This window comes from Balaenoptera physalus, assembly GCF_965194825.1.
Source record: "Balaenoptera physalus genome assembly, chromosome: 14".
NCBI lineage: Eukaryota > Metazoa > Chordata > Mammalia > Artiodactyla > Balaenopteridae > Balaenoptera > Balaenoptera physalus.
The window spans coordinates 86,116,797-86,138,852 of record NC_138893.1 but is presented as its reverse complement, the minus strand read 5'-3'; the positions used below and the strand labels follow the sequence as shown (position 1 = coordinate 86,138,852).

General features: G+C 54.0%; 1 protein-coding gene across 5 annotated transcripts in view; it reads left to right on the top strand.

The window, feature by feature from the left end:
* The first annotated feature begins 2,749 nt into the window (after positions 1–2,749).
* ADAMTS14 (ADAM metallopeptidase with thrombospondin type 1 motif 14) overlaps positions 2,750–22,056 on the top strand; it is a 92,726-nt gene continuing 73,419 nt past the window's right edge. For 4 of the 5 annotated variants that reach the window (XM_082424409.1, XM_082424412.1, XM_082424413.1 and 1 more), the window contains exons 1-2: positions 2,783–3,131; positions 4,810–5,252. In XM_082424409.1, coding sequence (XP_082280535.1) covers positions 3,050–3,131; positions 4,810–5,252 — 525 coding nt within the window. In that variant the 5' untranslated portion in view covers positions 2,783–3,049. Of the gene's footprint in view, positions 3,132–4,809; positions 5,253–22,056 lie in introns of all 5 variants that reach the window. The other variant, XM_082424410.1, reaches the window with a different exon arrangement.

The window sequence follows — 22,056 nt, the reverse complement described above, 5'->3', positions numbered from 1 at the left end:
TCTCTAGACAGAACCTGTAAAATGGGGGTGGGGCACTGGCTTGGAGACTATCTCAGGGCACCTCCAGCTCCAGTCTCTGGGGTTTTGTCTGTGCTCAAAGGAGAATGCGCCAGCGGTCGGGGGCTGCCTTCCTCCTCAGGGGGCGCTCACGGGCGACCCTGCTCCCGCATCCGGTGCGCACTTCTCCGTCCCTGTCTCTCCTGGTTGTCAGGCTTTCTCACGCACCTGTCATGTCTTCCAGGGGGTTGCCGACCGTGTGCAGTTCAAGCTGTTCGCATCTCCCCATCTCCTGCCAGGGCTTTGGACGGGAGGAGTGTTGGACAAGTGTCGGAGGGCTGTGAGCAAGAGAAACATCCAAGCCATTTCCCCCCCACCGCCCCCCGTGCAGAATCTCAGGTGAGAGACTGGGAACCCGGAACCTGCCGTCCTCGGAGGGTCCCAGCAGATGCCAGGAGATTTCTTTGCTTTGGCTCCGATCATCTCCAGAAACAGGGCCGGCCACGCAGCCATTTCCTCCACCTTCTGGCCCAGGCTCTGAGCTCTGCTCCCATGTCCCCTCTTCCTAACAAAGACTTCCTCAGTAGAAAAGAGCTTGGACATACAATATTTGCCAACAAAAGCAACCATTGTAGCCCCAGGGAAGGGGGTTGGGGTAGAGAGCCAGGGAAAGGTTTTGCTCTCTGCTTGCCGAGACTGGCTCCAGGGAAGGCCCCAGCCCACAGTTCATGAGTCAGGCTGCTGGGGTCCCAGCTGTAGTCTCTCCCTCTTGACTTACCAAGTCTAAGGCAGGAAGTATGGGGTGGAGTCCAGGGAGAGCACTGCAAGTTCCTCTGGGATGGCCCTGCAGAGGGAGAAAATTAGCAATCACATGCCACCACTTTTCCCTTCTGTCGCCACAGGGCCCCCACTCTGCAGCTGGGAAAACTGAGCCCCTGAGAAGGGAGGCAGGCCATTTAATCCTGAGCTCATCTGGTGGGTTTGTGGAGGGCCAGAATGGAGACAGTTCACTGCCTCTCCTGCAAGTTCCCACTGACACGTGTACCCCTCATACTCTTGCTTCATCAGCCCTCACACACAAAACCACAGTCTGGCCCTTGACTTCACAGATCTTAAAGAACCAGAAAGAGGAGAAAGAGAACTCTGTTCTTCCCAAACTTAATATAGATCTGTTTGGTGGTGCCATCTCAAATAATTGGATGCTCTGATGTTGCTTGGAATAGAACGCACTCTGCATTTCCACAGGACTTTAAAGTTTACGTCTGTGACTCCTGTGATCCTCACCACTTCCCCTTTGACAGATGAGGTACTGCAGCCCAAAGAGGGAAATGACTTGCCCTTGGCCACTTGGTCTGTACTGGCAGTCTAGCTTACAACAGTCTCCTGACCCCTACCCTTGTCTCTCTCTCCTGCTCAGCACTAGATTCTGGGTCCTGATGCCAGCTCTGCTGCAGATGAGCTGTGTGACCTGGGACACGTCACCTCAGCTCTCTGAACCTCCTTCATAAATGTACTGGCCCTCCAAAACCCTGATGTCATTTCATTCATTCCACAAGTGCTGCTTTTCAGGAGGCCCTGAGTCAGGTCCTGGAGCCGTGAGGATGAAGATTCCAGCTCTCTGCCCACAAAGTGGGACCATATTCAGAGCCCAGGGAGGGTGTGGACTGGGAAACCTCACATAGAGAGAAGAGGGCAGGAACCCAAGTTCTCTTTCAGGGGACCCAGGGATTCCCAAGAGAAGTCTGGTCAGAGAATTTGCATCCACAAGTTGGCCTCCCTTTAAGAAAGCCCTACAACAAAATGTCTGAACTCTGAAGAAAGATTAGGGGTCTTTATACACTTTACAGAAAGGTTCTTTACTCTGCAGTTCTTAAAAACCAAACAAACCAAAAAAAACAAAACTCCTTTCTCCAGTTCCCACCTCTGGATTTACAGTGCATTCGAAAATTGTTAGGAACACATTCATAGAGTAAAGCAGGAGAGGAAAGCAGGAGTTGGGCTGTTTGCCTGACTACTGAACGGGTCTCAGCAGCATTGCAAAACCAGCAGCCACTCTTATCTCTTAGACTCAGTTTTTCCCACCTTAGGCTGTGTGGTGGGTACATTGGTGCCAGGTGTGGAAGCAGAGAATGGTTATCATTTATTGAACCTTACTATGTGCTATAATTAACACCCATTTCACAGACGAGGAAACTGAGGCTCAGAGCTAGGATTTCAATCAGGTATGGCTGACTGTAAAGCCAGGGATCTCGGCTCACCTTGCTCAGCCCTGCTCTTGACTAAGACACAGACCAGTCACTGCACTTGGGGGCCCAGGGAGCTGTAGTCTGCAAAATGGGTAGATCCAAGGGGCGGAAGATTACTGGGGGCATCAAGACCATTAGGAGAGAAAGGAGACACTCTCTTGGGGCGGGGGTTGGGGGTGGGGGTGGGGGTGGTGCTCACCATCTCCCCATCCAAAGGCAGTGGGACATCCCATCGGCCCAGGAGCTCTGGAAACTGGGCCCTGCAGTCAAGTAAAGGGGGGTGGGGCGGAGGAGCCTAGGAAAGTAAGGGCCATCACTCCCCGGGAGCCCATGAGCCTGAGGGGACACTCGCCCAGGGCGCCCGAAGCCCCAGCTCGGGCTCCGCGTGGCACTTCCGATCCGCGCCCTGCGCCCCGCCCACGGGCGCTCTGCGCCCCCAGCTCCGACCCGCGCCCGGCCCCGCCCCGCCAGTGTGCCCACCCCCGGCCCGCCCCGCGGTCCACTTGCCCGGCTCCCTCAGCGTCCCGGAGCGTCAAGGCGCTGGCGGACTGACCCGCCAGCAGTTGGCACTGGGGGCGCTGGCGCGTCGGCCGCTCCGCTCTCCCGCCGGCAACCTCGGGCTCCCGGAGCCAGCGGTCCAGACGGCGACGCCGCGCGTGGGGCCGGGATCGGGCGGCTGGAGGCTGCGAGGCGGGAGGCGGCGGAGGAGGCGAAGGCCGGCCGGAGCCCCGAGCGCGCCCCAGCCTCGCTCGCAGCCCGGAGCTCGGGGCTCGGCGCCCTCCCAGCCCGCGTGCCCGCGCGGCCACATGGCTCCTCTCCGCGCGCGGCTGTCCTTCCTGCTGCTCTTGCACTGTGCGCTCTGCGCCAACGCGGGCAGCAGGACCCCAGGTGCGTGCGGGTAGGGCGCGCAGGGGCGCGCGGGGTCCAGGGTGCACGCGGGTCAGGGTGGCCCGAGGGTGCCCGAGGAGCCTGGCAGCTTTCGAGGGGGTGGGAGGCTGTGCGCACGCTGGGTCCGAGCTCTCTTTTCTTACCCCAGTGCCACCGATGCTGTCCGGGGATTTCTCTCCCTTTCTGGCACAAGACTAGGGAGAGACCCCAGGAGAGCACTTGAGGATAGGAGCCTTTTCTTAGAAGCTGTGTATCTGTCTCTTGGTCTCTGTGTTTCTCTCTCACTCTCTGTCTTCGCTCCTGTGTGTCTTTCTCTCAGTGTCTTCTCTGTCTTCAGCTTGTATGCATGTGTGCAAGTATCTGTCACACACAAAGAATCAGGCTGGCAGGTGGCTGCCCCACCCCCCAGTGAACACCGGGCACTCACACTCCTGCACAGAAACACACATGCATCCCTCTCCCCCAGCATTCTCACACTCTGTGCTGTGCAGACAGCCTCTCACACGCAGATCAGACACCCTCCACCCTCACTTTGCAGTGTGAGGTGCCCTCCTGGTGGCTCTCAGCATGGGGAGGGGGCTCTGGTCATTTCCAGGCAGGGTGCCTGCTTGTCTTTGAGCTCTGTTCATGGACCAAACAGGATCCCCCTAGCTAAAGTCTTGGGGGTGTTCTGCTGCAAAGGGTAAAACCAGAGGAAAGTTCGTCATCTCCCTCCCCGCCCTCCAATAACTGCCTTGGGCAGGAGGGATTTTCAGGGCACATCATTTTCTAGGTTTTATCAGTGCTGTGAAGGGGGCTGGGGACACAAGAGATAGAGCTGTGTGGAAATGAAAATTCCTCCCTAACTCCTATCCATGAATCACTAGGCCTAGAAGCCAGGGAGCTGTCATTCCTGCCCGGCCTGGCTGGGCTTAGCGAGAGCTGTGTGAGGACGGGCTGCTGGCATGCAGCCTGGAGCATGGGGCCATGACCTCACACTTAATTCAGTCCGAGTGGGCAGGTCACCCCTGCGTCTCCTTTTATTTTTGAAGATCTATATTTACCCAGCTTGGGGCTGGGCCATGTAGAAATCTCGGCAGCCACTGTGCTGCTCAAAAAAGTTTTCTTTCTAAACTTGGAAAAATGTAGAACCTGTATTCCCTCCCTTCCCTCTCCAGCTCCTCTCTTCTCCTTGACACGTGCCCAGGAGGCCCTGAGTTTCTAGGTGTGTTTGTTTTGCCAGCTGTGTTCCAGGAGCTTGGTGACGAGGGCCCTACCCCGGGGTGGGCTGGTGACTTCAGGGCACTGGGGAGTTTGGGCACATCCAGCCATCCCTCTTTGCCCTGGGGGCTTTTGGGGAATTTCCACTGTAGTGCCCAAGCTTGGAAGGTTTGTTGCTAGAGTGACAGGACTCTGTTTGGCACCATTTGTTTTCCTCCACTAGCTGTAACAAGGGCCTGGGGACTATGGGGTGCAATGTGTGTCTAGCAGTTTACAAACTTGAACACCGATCATCCAAGTGCAGAGATCCAGGGGCTCTGGAAGCACTGGATGAGAAATAGATGAACTTGGGCTAAGGGGTTCCTCCAAGGTGACGGTCAAGGTTGCAGAGCCCTTCCTGCCCCCATGGGATTTCCAGCTTCTCCGGCTTAGCTCTGCCCAGATGGCACCGAAGTAACTCTTTCTTTATTTCCAACAGAGTTGCGCTTCTCAAGAAAGCTCAGTGACTATGGTGTGACAGTGCCCTGCAGCACAGATTCTCAGGGACGCTTCCTCTCCCACGTGGTATCTGGGCCACCAGCAGCCTCCTCAGGGAGTACAGAGGTGGACGGACCACCGGCACCACTGTCACACTCCGGTCACCTGCGGGTGGCTCGAAGCCCACTGCGCCCCAAAGGAGTGACCTTGCAGCCTGGCAGGGGGGGACGCTCCTCCCTCTACTTCAACGTCACTGTTTCTGGGGAGGAACTGCACTTACACCTGCGGCCCAACCGGCGGCTGGTGGTGCCCGGAGCCTCGGTGGAGTGGCAGGAGGATTTTCGGGAGCTGTTCCGTCAGCCCTTGCAGAGGGAGTGTGTCTACACCGGGGGTGTCACGGGCATGCCAGGGGCAGCTGTCGCCATCAGCAACTGCGACGGATTGGTAAGGGACAAGGCTTTCATCAAGCAGCACCCCCCATCCTCCCCCTTTCCTCCCCGTCGCCCTCACCGAGCCAGACCGACATGGTTTTCTCCTTGGCTCCTGTGTGTTTGGGATTCCTGTGGGCACAGCCTGCAGTCTGGGCCAAGTCAGGGGCTGCGCCGCTTTCCAGAGATAGCCCCGCGTGCCCCTTTGGCCACCAGGTTCATACTGTGCCAGCTGTAAAGTGGCCGAGATAGGATGGTACCTTATCCTGTTCATCCCCTCACCATCTACTGACACACCGGGACCACGGCTCACCTGTCAGGGGTCTGAGTGCAGACACACGCAGGCGTGAGGAGGGCAGGCTCTGCTGGGGTTGAGTCCTGGCTGTGCCGCTCGCTGGCCGTGTCACTTTGGATAAGTTACTTGCCCTCTTGTGGTCCTTTCCCTTACCCATGAAGTGGGATTTATTCATTCTGCACGTATTTACTGTGCGCGCTCCACGTGCCAGTCGGGCGCTGGGGCTACGGCAGTGCCTGAGACAGACACAGTCCCCTGCCCTCCTGGAGCTGGTGTGCTGGTGATGAAAATATGACCTACCTCACCAGGCAGCACGGCCAGTGGTTGGCACCTGCTTGGCACATGGTCAGGGCTGTCGGTATCAGCTGCTGTTATTATTTTTACTGCTGTGTCCTTCCTCGTGCCCCACTGTCTCTGGTCCCGAAGCCAGCCTGCTCTTCCGTGGCTCTCTGATCTGAGTTCCCTTTCTCAGGACCTGCTCCCTCCTCCCAGGCACAGGGAACCCCCTGCTAGTTGGTTCCATGTTGCAAACCAGAAAGCCACAGGTGGCTTCTCTCCTTCCTGTGCTCAACTCAGGCTGGATCCCACTCCCCTTGCTGCCCCGTCTGCTGTGTATCAGGCCCTCGTGAGCCTGCGTGGCAGCTCCAGGGCCTTGATGGGCACTGTTTTCATGGTCTCTGCTTTGCCAGGCACGAGCTGACATGTCCAGGAAAGGACCTGCTTGCCCCTCTGCCTTTGAGCTTTAAGAGAGGGATGAGTCAGATGGGGGGATGGTAAGGGGAGGGGTCTTTCCTTACTGGCAGGGCTGGGAACACTTCTTACCATCTTCCCATCCTTACGAGGTGTCTTCCTGCTGAATGTCATGGCTGCCTTTGTCTAGACCAGGGTTTCTCAATCTTTTTTTCATTATCATCCCCCTGGGGAGCCTTTTAGACATTTTTTTCCCTAATTGCTCCCCAATGAAACCTTAATACCACAGCTATACTGAATATGTTTTTAAACTCTATGTATATCTGTGCTTTATATATGAAAAGAGTAAACTTTTTGCCTCCCAAAGAACCAATTTTTGCCCCATTGGAGGCACTAGAGCCCCCATTGAGAGGCATGGTCTAGGCAGTGGTTGGTTTTCAGAGTTGAGTGTGCACCAGAATCACCTGGCATGCGAGGGTTCGTGGAGCGGACTTTGAGGAACCCAGATTGTAAGGATAAGCTGGAGAAGGCTGAGACCTTGTCCTGGTGCCAGGGTGAGCCTTGGCCGCCATCCTGCCCTGGCTCAGCAGTCCTGGGACTCTCCTCAGCCTGTGACTAGCGCTATGCTGTGGCCACAAGTTTTGGTTGAAAATCCAAAGTGACGTGAGGAATCACCTAGAGATCCAGTGTCTGTGCAGATGGAGAGATAGAAAGCACCAGTGCACATCAGTGGCTTGGGCTGAATGACATGCTGACCTGAAGTCATCAGCCAAATGGGCTGTAAGCTGTTCAGTGACAGAGCTGTTCTCCCGTTTCCTTGACTACCTCCATAAATGTCCACGGGGACCTAAACAAAGGCATGAGTGGATGATCATCGCCATGAATATGTAACTGCCCACGCCCTTTGCACCCTGGAAACCTTCTTATCATTGAACCAGCTCAGCAGCCATTGACAAGTGGCCACTGGATGCTCAGCTGATGTTGCTGACTTTCGGTGGCCTCTGAGTAAACGTTCTCATTGGCTGTGTGACCTGGGCAAGTCACTTCCCCTCTCTGGGCTTTACTCTTCTCATTTGTCCAAAGAGGGGCTGCACTCACTCCTCCCTGGCAGACAGAAATCGATTCTACGTGCCATTTGCAGAAGCTGGGTCAGGTCTCGGAGGCTCCATGGATGAGCTTCTGGAAGCCTGTTCTGCAGTGGAACTGAGGCTCCGGGAGTGGCTTGCCTGGTCCCTGCATTTGGTGAGAGGCAGAATTGGACCTCCTGGGCTGGGCCCCTGCTTGTGCCCTGGGCTCCAGAGTCCAGTCCCTAAGGCCAGTTCTCAGGGGTCTCCCTGACCTGGTCCCTGACAGGGACCACAGCCCAGCACAGAGGCTCTCTGTCCAGGGTAGGGATTTTAGCCTTTCTGATGATAAGATTTAACTCTGCATCTTTATGTGGACTCTGAGTTTTAACCCCATCTTCTTCCATGTCTCAAATGCTGAAGTCATTCAGTCCAAAAAAATACGTACTGAGCACTGGCCATGGGCAAGGTCCACAGGGAGATGTAAGCAAGTGAAAGTGACACAAATAACAACAGGAACAGTCACGAGCCATAGCCATAGCCCAGGCACAGCACACATACTGTCACGTGCATTCATTAACTTCATCCATCGTGTAAGTGGGGAAACTGAGTCATGGGGAGGAGATGTGAAGGTAATATCAATACATATAGCTTCTGTTGGTACAGGACTTTATAGTTTATAAAGCCCTTCAGTTGTATGAGTGCGTACACAGATATTGTTGTAACCCTGCTTTGCGGAGAGTCAGGTCTCTGTCCTCAAGGAACTTGGGTGCTAAGCAGGGGGTACCCCACAAATAGTTTCAACAGTAACTTTTTGGTTTTCCGTAGCACAGCAGGGATGGCTACTCGGTAAATGGGAGTGATTATTATCTTTGTCTTAGAGAAGATAATATTTGAACTGGGTCTTGAAGGATGAATAGAAGTTTGTTGGGGCCAGAGGGTGGGTAGGGCGTTCTGGGCAGAGGAAAGAGCTTGCCAGTGAGGGAGCACCATGCTGGACGGGGCCGGGGAGGTGATCCTAGAAGACACTGGGCAGATGGGCCTTGGTCTGACCTTGAAGGAAGGGCAGGATAGGAGACGGGGCCCAGGGCAGGGAAGCAGCAGCCTGTTATCTGAGAAGAGTCTGGGCTGGGAGTTGGGAGCCATGACTGTGTGACCCTGGGCAAGGTGCCCTCCTTCTCTGGGCCTCCCTTGCCTCCTGGGTGTATCATGGAGCCTGTAATGGATGAGCTCAGAGCACCTTCTAGCTCTGGCATTGGTACTTTGTGACACAGGGCAGGCCTTGCTGGAGGAGCTTGAAGCCAGGCCACTGTAAATCTGTAGTTGACTGCCCCTTCCTGGCGGGTCCTGGGTCTGCTCCTGCCAGGCCTGGGCGGGGCTGCAGGTGCAGAGAGGAAAGACACCAATCCTGAGCTTGGCCCTCATGGCTTAGCAGACCTTCCAGTTGGAAGATGGTCTGAGCAAACCCTCTTCTGTGTGGACAGACTTGCAGCCGTTTGGACTTTAGCTGCTCTGGTGAGAAGTGCTGTGTCTAAACTGAGGACTCGATCCTCCTTTCCAGCTGGAACCTGCAGTGGGAGCAGTGACCATGATCTCTTCCACTTCTCCTGCCATCCCACAGAGTCAGTCACCGCGGGCACCAGGACAGACACTGGGCGGGTTCTGTGCACGGTGGTTAATTCATGCCTGACACTGAGGAATGGGCACTTTATCTCACTTCCCACCTGCTCTGCTGGAAGGCCTGGTGTGTCATAGTCGGGGAGGGGGTCAGGGGTGGGGGACCAGGAATGAGGAAGCCAGGACCCCTGCCCTAGATGAGTCTGGAGGATAATGGGAAACCAGACATAAAAGCAGACAGATTACAATCCTGTGTGAGGCAGCAGCGGGAGGACCCGTTTGTTTTGGTTAGGGCATCAGGGAAGGCTCCTGGAGGAGGTGGCATTGGCTCAAAATTGTTCAGACATTATAAACATGAAAGAAAGTGCCAGGCCCTTCGCCAGCAGAGAGAACGACTGACCCAGAGCAGGCTTGTGGGTGTTTGGGGAAAGGAAATAGGCGATGTGGGGAGGCCCAGTCGTACCTGCAGAGTGTTTCCTCTGGGGTTGGGGGCAGCTGTCAGACACTGGGGTCCCAGATTGGGAATGCACCCAGGCAGCAGTGGCAGCCTGCTGGTCTACTCTGCAGAGCCTCCCTTGGGGATCCCGGCCAATCAACGTGGCAGTCCCCGCAATGTTCCTGTGACCTGAAACCTCAGGGCCTGCAGGCAGGGAGGGCCTGGGTCATCTCAGGTCCCCTGGCTGGGGCCAGGAGCAGAACAGACTCTCTGCTAGCAGTTGTGGTTTGAAGTCCTGAGAGGCACATGGAGGCCTGGGCAGGGAGGGCACTACTTTGTGGGTCCTGGAGGGGTTGTGGGGTGCAGGAATGAGATCAGCGGAGTGGGACCCCTGCATACCATCAGGAGCCCAGGCTGCCAGCCTCCTGAAGGCCACTTGCCCCGTTTCTACCTCTGTCTCCCGGGCTCCTGGGCCTCGCTGCCCCTGCACTGGGGTCACGGGGGCTGGGAGGCGTCACGTCCCCCCCTCTTTGCCCTCAGTGCCTCTGTGAGTCACGGGCCTGGCGTGGAAGCAGCCGCACGTGTAAGATTTGTCACCATCTGGTTCTGTTTTCCACCCTCTGCAGAACGTGCATTTTGAACGGGTTACAGAGTAGACCCCTGGCAGGCGGTATGGGGAGAGGGCAGGGGAGGCTGCGTCCCAGCTCTGCTTCGTAGCCTCTGCCCAATGGTGTGCAAGTCCCAGCAGCTCTCTGAGCCTCAGTCCTTTTGTCTTTAAAATGGAATTAAGATGCCAGGTGGAGGGCGTGTGTGTTGGGGACTGACAGTTTAAATGGCCCGGGGTTTCTCTGTGGGGTGATGAAACGTCCTAACGTTGATTGCGGTGGTGGTTGCACAGCTTTTTGCAGAGACGAAAAGCCGTTACATTCTGCACTTTATTTTTTTTTAATTTAAAAAAGATTTTTTTTATTGGAGCAGAGTTGATTTACAATGTTGTGTTTCAGGTGTACAGCAAAGTGAATCAGTTATACATATACATATACATATACGAACATTCTGCACTTTAAATGGTTGAATTGTACGGTACATGAATTATGTTTCAGTAAAGCTGTTACCAGTAGGGCCTGGCCCGTAGAAAGCCCCGTGACAGGCATTTTTAGTCATAATTAGGAAACAGTCTAGGGCGGCAGAAATTGTGGAGTCTCTCTACTCTAGTACAGACTAGCTGTGTGACCTTGAATAAGTTTCTAAATCTCTCTGTGCTTGGGATTCCTCATCTGTAAGGAGGAGAGGAGAACAACCATCTATAGGGCTGTTCAGAGGATTAAATAAGAAAATGTAAAAAAGTGAAGGGTCTGGTATATGGTGGGGCCTTAAAAAATGGGGATTATTAATAGTAATATTTATTACTTTTTTATAGTAATTACTATAGTAATTACAGTTATCATTAATGGTGAGAAATACTAAAAGTATTGCTGGAGTCCCTTGTACTGCAACAGTATGTAGATTATCAGTGCTCTCTGATGTGAGCCCGAGGCCACCTCTGGTTCCCGGGTTGGCCAGGCCCTGCCCCCCCTCTGCTGTGGCAGCTTTCTCTGCAGAATGGGCCAAATGGTGCATGCTCAGTGCACGGGAGTGTATTATGACTGGTCTGTAATAACCCCACATTCCTTCCAGGGCAGGAGGGTACTGAGAGGTGCCAAGTGGAGCATTCTGTTAACAATCTGTGGGCACCTTCCCCCAGCCAGGCCCTTGACCAGCTCCTGGGGATGCAGGGTTGAAACTCACCCCTCTCTCCCTGTGCTCCAGAACCCACGGTTTAAAGAAGGCCGGTATGCACAGTAGACAGCATGAAACAAGACTGATCACACTAAATGTCAGTGTTGTGTAGGAATGCAGGGAAGCGTAATGCACTTGGTAGGTGGCCTGGAGGTGAGTACTGAGAAGGAGAGGTGCTCAGGCAAGGCTTCCCAGCGGAGGGGACATTTGGGCTGGGTATAAAAGCATCAATAGGAGCTTTTAAAGCCAAGAGGTAGGAATTTTAGGCATTCGCAGGGAAGGAAATCCTATGTCTTTGCAGGATTCAGGAAATGGCAAGTCATCTCAGCTCTCCACGGGAAAGGGGGGTGATGAAAATGTAGTTTGGAGAAGCTCTGCCTCACTGTGGACTTAGATTTGCCCCTGTGGCCATAGGGAGCCATGGGAGGTTTGTAACCAGGAGTCACTTTAGTATCTGGGGAAGATGCTAATCCTTCCAGCTGCATGCTGGCGCAGTGCTATTGTAGCAGATTTGCCTGGGGCTCATCGGTGTCTTTGTGCCAATATCTGTCCTTGCCCCGGGGTTGCTCCATGATGTCTAGGGAGTGAGTGGGCTTTCCTGGCAGCTCCTTGGCAAGCACCCAGCTCTGCCTTGCTGTCTGTGCCTGCCCTGGGATGTGGAGTGTGAGGCCTGGAGTTTCAGAGGTGCCCTCACCCAACTGCCTGGCAGGCCTGTCCCCATACATCGTGGCCTGCGGGCTGTCTGCATTTACACATCTGTGCCGACAACCCTGGGAGGGGCGGGGGATGTCTGGCCCCGCATTGGTGCAGAGCTCGTCTCCTTGCTCCACCTGCCTCTCCAGCCTCGATGGTGGATCCTGCCCTGCAGACCCTTACCCCTCCCCAGCCAGCCTGGTGTGTTTGCACCTCACTTTGCAGCCCATGCCTTTGCTCATGCTGTTCACACCTCCCACGGTGCCTTCCCTTCCCTCTGCTTGAGGCATCCCCCATCTTGGCCACCCAGTTCCCAGAAGTCAGGAACTGTCTTAAATTTTTGCATTTCTCTGCATGCCTAGCACAGGGCTGGGTTCACGGTACACAGGAGGTCGGGACTTCAGCTGCCTCTAGGAGCAGGGATTAGCTCAAGGCAAGAGGGCCAGGTACTAGGGGAGAGGTGGGACAGCGGCAAATTCCTGTTTAAAGGGACTGCCAATCTGGTATTGCATTTGAGAATTTTAAGAGAGAAATCAGAAATATGGATTTTTAAGCAAAGTGTTCTATATTTTAAGACAGTGTGTGGGCCCAATGCAGCAGGGCTCTTAGCTGGAGGCCTTAGCTTGCCAGTGAGCAGTGCAGGGGATGAGAGCATGACTCCTGCAACCAGACTGCCTGGGTTGAAATCCCAGGCTTGGCTTTTTCATGCTGTGTGGCCTTGGGCAATTACTAAGCCTCTCTGTGCTTCAGTTTCCTCATCTGTAAAGTGGGGATAATATTAGTCACTTCATAAGAGTTGTTATGTGTGCAAAGGGCTTTATTAGCACAGTACCCGATATGCTTCAACCGTCGCTATTAAATGGTGTGGATTTATTGGTTGAGTCCACTGGGTCTGAGGGGATGGGAGCGGGAAAGAAGAGGAGAGGAAGTCAAGAGCACACCAGCTTTCTGCTTTACAACCCCAGAGGGGTCTCTGGGCCTTTAGCTGGGCAGGCAGAGCCCATTCCTCCCAACCTCCTCCAGGCCTGTTCATTTTTTTTCTCAGGCTGCAACTTGCTTCTCACCGCCGTTTGCATTCTTCCCCTGGAACATTCCCATTGGGCTCTCAAAGGGCAGGGTCTGAGCTTAGTCACCTGTGTGTCTCTATGACCCCGGCACCTGCCACAGGGCAGGCCCTCAGTGGATGTTGGGTGGGCTGACGGACCGGGAGAGGGAACGTGGAGGGCTCCCTTTCAGAGGCGGCATAAAGCTCACGTTTGCATCTTCTCACCTCTGTCAGATGGGGAGGGACAGCGGGCCTGTCCTCTCTGTGGCTGTCTGTCTGCTCCTAGGCCAGCGATGGATGACACATGGCACTCGCAGTGCCACTTGGCCTCCTGCACGCCCGGCAAGCCCTGCAGGTCAGCTGCGCACGCTGCCCCCGAGTGCGTGTCCCAGTGTGTGCTCCAGGCACCCATTCCCCGTGGGCCTGAGCCGGTGGGTGAGGCGAGACTGTTTGCTTTCCTGCCCTCAGTGTGCCCTTTACTGGCGCCCTTTACATCTCAGTTTCTGTCTCCAGAGCTCGCGTCCTCTGCGAGGGTGCAACCAGCTTCATCACGTTTGCTATTCAGGTAACCCAGTTCCCTGAGAAGCCCTCAGTCCTTTGTAGAATTTATGTTCCTATAACGAAAACAAGAAATTGTCTTCTTGGAGAAAAAGGGAGCTTCTGACCTGCCACACCAGGGTGACTGTGGGTCTTCAGGTAGAAAGTGGCCTGCAGCCCTTCTTACACTTCATAGAGTATGTCCTCCGTGGTCACTTCCTGCTTGTGGGGCTGCGGTCTGGGGGCTGCAGGCAGGGGCAGCAGTCAGCATGGGGTGCCTTGACCCCAACCAGATCCCAGGAGGCGGGAGCACAGGTTTTCCTGGGGAGATAGGCAGTGTGGGGAAACTGAGTGACTGTATCAGTTATCCACAGCTGTGAAACAGACCAGCCTAAAACTGCTGAACTTAAAACAACAGCATATTTTTTCCACAATTCTGTTGGTTGGCTGGGTGATTCCTCTGCCGGTTGCTCCCTGGACAGTTGGCGAGGCTGGAAGGTACAGGCTGACCTCATTCACACATCCTGCATTGGTGCTGGCTGTTGGCTGGGCAGCCTCAGTTCTCCTGTCTGTGGCCTCACATCCTCCAGTAGGTAAGACCAGCTTCTTTTACGTCAGTCTCAGGGTAGCATTCCAAGAGGGTAAAAGTGGGAGCTGCAAGATCTCGTAAGGAAGATCTTCTAGTCTTGGAAGTTGCATGATGTTGCTTCTGTGCATTCTATTGGTCAAAGCGAGCCACAAGGCCAGACTAGATTTTCCAAGAGTGGAGGAATGGACCCTACCTCATTTCAAAGAGGCATAGGAGCAGAGACAGGAGGAATTGTTGCAGCCATCTTTGCAATCGTTCTCCCATACTGATCCTAGGCAAGTGGCTCGACCTCTCTGAGCCTCAGTTACTGTATCTGTAAAGTGGGTGTTCCTACCTTGTAGTTTTGTTGATTAGAAATCAGGCACTTAAAAGTGCTACCACAGTGTCCAGAACAATAAATGGTAGCATTTGCTGTTATTATTGTTATCTCTTGGAATAAATATAGAAACTGAGGCAGGTTCCACAGTGGGTTTGTTTCCAGACCCCTGGACACCCATTCTAGTGCTCTTGCTTCCCAGAAGGCCCCATCCCATCAGGGCCTCAGTCTGAGTGGCCCAGGGTCTGGATCCTGGGTGGTTTTCCAGTCTTCGAGGCGGTCTGATCTTGCAGTTTCACTTCCCTAGTTTCCCCACGGCTGTGCCTTGCTGTCTGCTCTGGGTTAATAACTTATTTATGATATGGAATAGAAGCCAGACATCACCTCACTGCTGCTCCTTCCGAGCAGAGCCGGCCTCCCATTCCAGGGAGGGCTGGTCTAGGAGCTGGTTTTATTTTACTTCCCTGGCATCTTCGGGCTGGCTGGAGGGAGGGTGGCCTCTGGGCTGCTCCGTGGGCTGGTGAGTGGGGTGGGGGCTGTGCTTGCCTTCCACCTGCCTTCCAGCCTCAGTGCGGTCCAGGCCCGGGGGTAGGCTTTTGGTGAGGACCTGGGGAATTTCCGCATTCCCCGGACCTTGCAGTGGAAAGTTCCCAAATCATCCGCCAGGCCCGGCCTTCTGTTTTCAGCATGTGGGCCTTTTCCTGCCTCTAAAGCCTTAGAAACAACAAGAACAACAATAAGAAGAACAACAGCAGCAGTACTATTCGCAGGCGGCCTCATCCCTGGCAGCGCCAGGGAGCTCCGTATCAGCACAAATAACCCTCCTGTTATGAACACCTCCGGCGGTGAATCTCAGCTCAGCATCACTGCCAAAGTTCACCCTAACTCAGCTATGACTGGAAGAGGTTTTGGGGGCCTCTCCGTCCCCTTCTCACTTTCCAGACAAGGAAGCTGAGGCTCAGGGAAGGGAAAAGACTCACCCAGGGTCACGCAGTGGGCGACTGTCAGGGCCAGTGGGGTCCAGGTCCCTGACTCCCAGTCCAGTGCTCCCCCCACAATCCCGTGCAGCTTCTCCTGAGTTACTAGACGGGAATCGTTCCTCGAGGTCATAAACCCTGTAACGGCCAGGGCCTCGGTGGCCATGGCAACGACTTCAGAGCACAAACACTGAAGGGATTGGTCCATCAGTTGCCTCGTTAGGGGCGTCCTGGGAGTCCTTGGGCCTGGGTGCCGAGTGGAGGTGTTTACGAGGCTGGACAGCTCAACTTCTGCGTGTCGATGTCCTCCTGACGACTGGGAAACCTGGAAAGAGAAAACAAATGCCAGCCTCCCAGTGAGCAGGATTTGAAGCTCAAATGAAACCTTCTGGTGCTTCTCAGCTCCAAGTCACCATTGCTGCTGTTTTATCCATTTTCAGAATTTTGCAGGGCAGTGGGTTGCCGTTATGCACACATCACTTGACATGGAACATTAAAACCCTGCACTCTCCTTTTCTTCTGCTTTCCATGACACGGCTGAGGGGGCAGTAGATCAGGCCCTTTTAGAGAAACCTCTGAATGTGGGAGTGTTTGTTAGGACCTGGTCGCTCTGAATGCAAACCCTGTTCCCAGCGGGTTGCTTGAAGCCCTTTGTCAGTTTTTGCTTTTAAGCCAGCCAAATATTTATACCTTTGATGTGTCCAGAAAACATTCGTACCCCCAGGCCACCGCGCCCCACAGCAGAAGTTAATTTCCGCCCCTTGAGGTTGGCAGGAGCCCACACTCTGAATTCGCTCCTCCAGCCCAAAGAGGGCTTGTTGAGTGCTTGATATTTTGTCACCTCATAATTCACAGTCCCGAGGCTGTCCCCTAAGCCACAGCCGTGTTCTGTGGGAGAGGACTCTCATTAAGGGTGGTATGCCCAAGGGGGTTCATTTTGGAGACTTGGACCTGAGGATGTTGGCCGAAGGTGCTTTTGTTCCGAAGTTGGTCTTGTGTTGTGGATCGGTACTTGTCCTCTTGTGGAGAAGCTCGCATCTGGAAGAGGGACAGACAGACATATGTGAGCGGGATAGAGCACCCGCCAGAACCACTGGGGGCATGGAGGAGGGGGCGGTGATGGGGTGACATTTGAGCTGGGCTGGAAGGGCATCCCGCAGAGCTCTCCGCAGGGCAAAGGCGTGGAGGCCCGCGTGCACAGGTGTGGCTTTCCAGCCAATATGGTTTTGTCCACTTGTCCCCAGTGTGCAGAGGAGGGCAGTGATGCCTGGAGGGGTATGTGTTGTAAGGACCCCCATGTGGGGTTAAACCTGGGCCCGGCACAGGGGTTCAGGCGTCTAAGTCCACTCATCTTTCCATTCTCCTGTGCTCACCTGCCTTCTGCAGGGCCCTCTGGGGGCAGGCTGATGTCAGGATGGATCAGAGGGGAGCCCTGGCTGGGACAAGTGACCTGCTGGGGGCCAGCCCTCCGCTGCAGGCAGGACAGGCCTCACCCTTTCCTGGAGCCACCCCACTGTCCCCTGGCTTGCTTCTGAGCTGTAGGGTTCAGGCCTTGAGGCGGGGAACCGTTCCCCAGCTCGGGGCCTGGCAGCTACACCGCCTCCTGGCGTTTGAGGGCTGCTTCCTGTCTCCTTGTCTTGAAGCCTCCGCTGCTGCCAGGACTTTGGGCCAAGCAGGGAGCCAGGTGGAGCTCCCAGCCCAAGCTTGGTGGGCCGTCCGTGGTGGTGACTGAGGGGGGAAGCCTCAGAGCCACTTGGCTCCTGGGCGTGGGGAATGGAAATTTATGGTGGCTGCCAGCCTGGCAAGGTCTGCCCTTGACTCTGGCTGGGCTCCAGGGTGGGGGCTGGCGGCACAGGGGGACTCTCTGAGCACCTGCATGTGAGGCCCCGCCCTGCCGCTGGGCCAGGACCCCTGCCACTGGGCAGGGAGGGGTGTCATAAACAGCAAGCACCCTTCCTTTAAGAACATTTGCCAAGCCTGAAGAAGGGCTGCGGGAAGACCTAAGCAGCTCCGTTCCCCGCAGAGCCAGAGGACAGACTCGCTAGAGGTGTCGCTCGTAATTGTCCTCACTCTCTGCACGGTGGGCTCCCAGCTGGGAGAGCTGTGACATCATTGCCCACTTGCCGCCCAGTAGATCACAGCCTCCCTCCCCACCTCGTGGACCCACCCAGCTCAGGGCAATTTTGGCGAATTCCTCTTCACTCACAGTGGAGTGGCACCTTAAGGGCAGGGGGTGACTAGGTTCTAAGATAGCACCTAAGGCACAAATCACGTGTGGTCCGGGTGATCCTTGGTCATGCTCAGCCCGGGGAGATGCTCACAGTGTAAGAGGTGTGCAGTCACCCGGCCTGTCCGGACTCCCCTTCCCCACCCCCACGGCCCCTTGGTCAGGGTGTGTACTCACTGTTCTCTTGTCCCCTCTCTGTCTTTCTTGCCCATTTCCTGTATTATGACAGACTAATTCTGGTCGAACACCCGATGCTGATACTTCTGTCTTTGTGAAACATGGATGATCACTTAAACATTCCATTTAGTACCATTACACCATTTGGACGCTTCTAGAATTTAGACCAGGGATTCCTAGCCCTGGATGCACATGAGAATCACCTGGGCAGCTTTGAGACAATACTGATGCTGGCTCCGCCCCCACCGCCCCATCTCCCTAGATGTGATTCATTTGTCTGGGGTGTGGCCTGGGCATCAGTCGGTCTGCAGATTCCCCAGGTGATCCTAATGGACATCTAGGGGTAAGACCCACTGCTGTAGCCTCCTGGAAAAGTCTACTTTGTGTTTGACGGAAAAGTTGGGGGACCAGGAGAGCCAGTCCGAAGAAAGAAAGGAAAAGGCCACACACCTGCTGTGGGCCAGGCCTCAGCAGGGGGCATTTCCCCTTCATTATGTAATTTCATTTCGTTTCAGGCATGGAAACTGAGGCTTGGAGAGTGTCACCCAGCTGGGAAGGGTCCAGGCTGGGACAGAGCCCCAGGTATTTCACTCCCAAGTGTAGCTGCTACATCACTTTGCAGGGAGGTTGGATGACAGAAAAGGAGGGTTACATTGGGTTTGTTTCCTTCTTCTAAACTTTGTCTTAAAATCATTGTTATACAATTTTTTCTTGCTTGCTCATTGTAGCAGGCAGACATTCTGTGCAGAATCAGGTTTCCTTTTCAGATAGGGGAATCAAAGAAAAGTTAGAAAACACCTAAATGTTTAAAGAGAAGGAAATTGCCTACAAGTTCACACCCAGGTGGTGCATTTCCACCAATCTTTGGTTTGCCCATGTTCTTTCTCACATTGACAATTCCTGTGAATCAGTCTTTTCTTGGTAAGGACTTTTCCCCTTAAGGATGCTTAACCACTGGTACTTTTTTCTCAGGGATTTCTTCCCGTGTACAGACAGGGGATCTGAGCAGGTCAAAGCCAGGTTGCAGTGGAGCAAACCATCCATGGTTCCAGAATGCTGCTCCCAGCACTCCCTTCGTGAGCCACTGGCACACTTTGAATTTTGGTCGTGATAATCACGGCAGCAAACTCAGACACTTACACAGCGCTTGCTGCCAGCTCTCGGTGCTCTATGTATGTTTCTCCGAGCAACCCACAAGATCAGTACCCTTATAACCTGAAGCACAGGGATGTTTAGTAACTTGTCCAAGATTCCATGGTTTGAGAGTAGCAGGACCCAGGGATTCTGGCTTTAGGGTCTCTGCATTTACCCAGCACACGCCCCATGCTGCTTCTCCCCTGAGAAGGATCTTTGCTACAAAGGGCCCCCACCAAAGCCCCAGTAGCCTTTCACCCAGCACCTCCCAGGGTGTGGGGCCTGCAGAGGTCATGACCCTGGGAAGTGGGCTGAGCCAGCAAGCGTTCATCCCAGGTAACTGCCTCCAGCTGGTGGAGGCTCTCCACTTCCCATGCTGCTTCTGAGCCTCAGGGCCTTCTGGGATTTCTGCTGCGCCCGTGTGGAGTGTCTGTTGCCCTTTGAGGACAACCCTGGCGGTTCTCGGCTCCGTCCTCCGAGGGCTCCTTCCTCCTGCCTGTCCCCAAGGCTGCAGCTCGGCATGAATCAGCTTTCGGACTCTCCTTGGCTTGGGCCCAGACCTTGGCAGCCCAGCCTCCAGCAGAGCTCCTGTGGCTTGGGGCTTCCACATCAGGTTTGAATTATGTGGAATCTCAGCGTCCGCAGGCTTTCATCCCAGCCGTGCTGACTCACGCTTCCATGGTAGCGGGCAGCCTGTGCGCCTCATGCGTGTGTGTCGTCTGAGTGCATGTGTGTTGTCTGCCTGCTTGTGTGTTGTCTGTGTGTGTGTCATCCCTTTGTGTGTCATCCGGGTGCATGTGTGTCTCTTGTTCCTGTGCATATGTGTCATCTCCGTGCCTATCTCTTATCTCCCTGTGGGTGTGTCATCTAACAGCTTTATTGAGATTCACATACCATGTTAAGTCACCCATTTAGAGTGTGCGATTCAGTGGATTTTTATTATATGCCCAGAGTTGTGTAATTATCACCATGTTCAATTTTAGAACATTTTCACTATCTCAAAAAGAAGCTCTGTGTCCTTTAGCTATCGCCGCCGCCTCTCTCCGCCCCCTCTCTCCACCCCCTCTCGCCACCCCCCAGCTGGGATCCATTACTCCAGCCCCCGGCAACCGCTAATCTATTTTCTGTCTCTATAAATTGCCCTATTCTAGAGTTTCAAATGAATGGAATTGTATAATATGTGGCCTTTTGTGACTGGCTTCTTTCACTTAGCATAATGTTTTCAAGATTCACCTATGTTGTAGTATTTTTCAGCATTTCTTTCTTTTTTATGGCTAAATAACATTCCATTGTATGGATACACCACATTTTGTTTATCCATTCATCTGCTGATGGGCATTTGGGTTGTTTCCACTTCTTGGCTGCTGTAAGTAATGCTGCAGTGAACATTTGTGTAAAGGTTTTTGTGTAGACTTATGTTTTCATTTCTCTTGAGTTTATACCAAGTGGAATTGCTGGCTCATATGGAAACTCTGTTTAATATTTTGTGGAACTGCCAGACTGTTTTCCTAAGTAGCTGCATCATTTTACATTCCCACCAGCAATGTATGAGGGTTCCAATTTCTCCACATCCCTGTCAACACTTGTTAGTGTCTGACTCTTTGATTCTAGCCATCCTTGTGGGTATGAGGGATATCTCATTGTGGTTTTGATGTGCATTTCCCTAATGACTAATGATGTTGAGCACCTTTTCATGTGCTTATTGGCCATTTGTATATCTTCCTTGGAGAAATGTGTACTCAGATTCTTTCCCCATTTTTAACTTGGGTTGTCTTCTTCTTATTGAGCAGTGAGAGTTCTTTACCTATATTAGATGCAAGTCCCTCACTAGGAGAGCAGAGGCTGGTTTCATATCTTTTTGCACCCCCCTCCCCCAAGCCCAGCACACAGTAGATGCTTCGTAAAGACCTACTGAGAGAGGGAACGATGGTCTCAGGCTATGGGGGTGTGTGGGGTGGCGCTGGCCCCCTCACGTTCGTCGTGAATCAGAGGCAGTGGCCCACGATGATCCCTCAGAGGGTCTGGTCCCTGCAGGTTATGTTGGGTGTGTCTTTCAGTTGAACTGACTTAACCACTGGGGAGGTGGAAGGACTTGAAAAAAACCTAATCCCTGGGCCCACCCCTTCCCTTGATTTTTGGCTTGAGTAACTGGGAAAAAGATAGTGTCATTTGCTGAGATGGGGGAGCATGGGGAGGAGGAGCAAGTCTGCTTTAAAGTTTGTGGTGCCCAGCAGAAGCCCAGGGTCTCTATCAAGGAGGCTGTTGGACAGTCTTACATGGAATTTCGGGAGGGGTCAGAGCTGAGGATGTAATTTCGGAGTTACCTGCAAATACATAGTCCCCATAGGATCAGGAGAAATCCCCAGGGAGCATGGGTGTGGCTGGAGGAGCTGAGTGAGACCAGCACGAAGAAGTGATTTCTGGCTCTGGCCACATGAGTTCACAGGTGACTGTGATGAGAGCAGTTTCCAGGAAGTGGTGGTTCTAGAAGCCCCTGTGGTGTGGATAGAGGCGAGGCATGGAGGTGCAGGCGGTGAGTGTGGACAACTCTTTCTGCTGTGGAGGGAAGCAGAGACCCTGGCAGTAGCTGGACAGTGCTGGGAGGGAATTTCACAGATGGGAGATCCTCAAGTGCACTTATCAATACATGTCAACGAGACTGAATCAGGAGAGAGGGAGGGCCTGGTGATGCCAGAAGGAGGGATGCTAATTTCAGGAGTTAAGTCTTGAGGCGGTGAGAAGGGGGTGGTCCTGAGCACAGGGCACGGCTATGGGAGTTCATGTGGTGGTGGGAGAGCCTGCCTGATGGTGTCTGTTTTCTCCTTGAAAACAGGAGAGGGTGGGGGCGGGACCAGTGTTAGATGTCCAAGCCAATGGGAAAACGGGAACACAGGTGTACCGGGGCAGTGCTGCAGAATCCGCTGGCTGCATCGTGCTCACGTGAGAGCTCTGGACACTGATTCCAAGGAGACCAGTGGGCACCGTGTGCGTTTTCTCCATCAGTGTGCAGACGTGGAGTGGGTGGCGGCTTGGGTTGAACCAGGGCAGAGGCTTCTCTGGGAGAGTAGGATGCAGGGAAAGGCAGGAGAGAGTTATGGGTGTTTGCACAAGAACTATTATGTGTCTGGATCGAGAAGTCCAAGGTGGTGAGAGGAGAAGTGAGGACTTGGAGGGGGAATTGACAGTGCTGGAGTGGTGGGGCCATGTGTTGGAGGTCTTGATGAAGTTTAATCGTAGCTGGAGC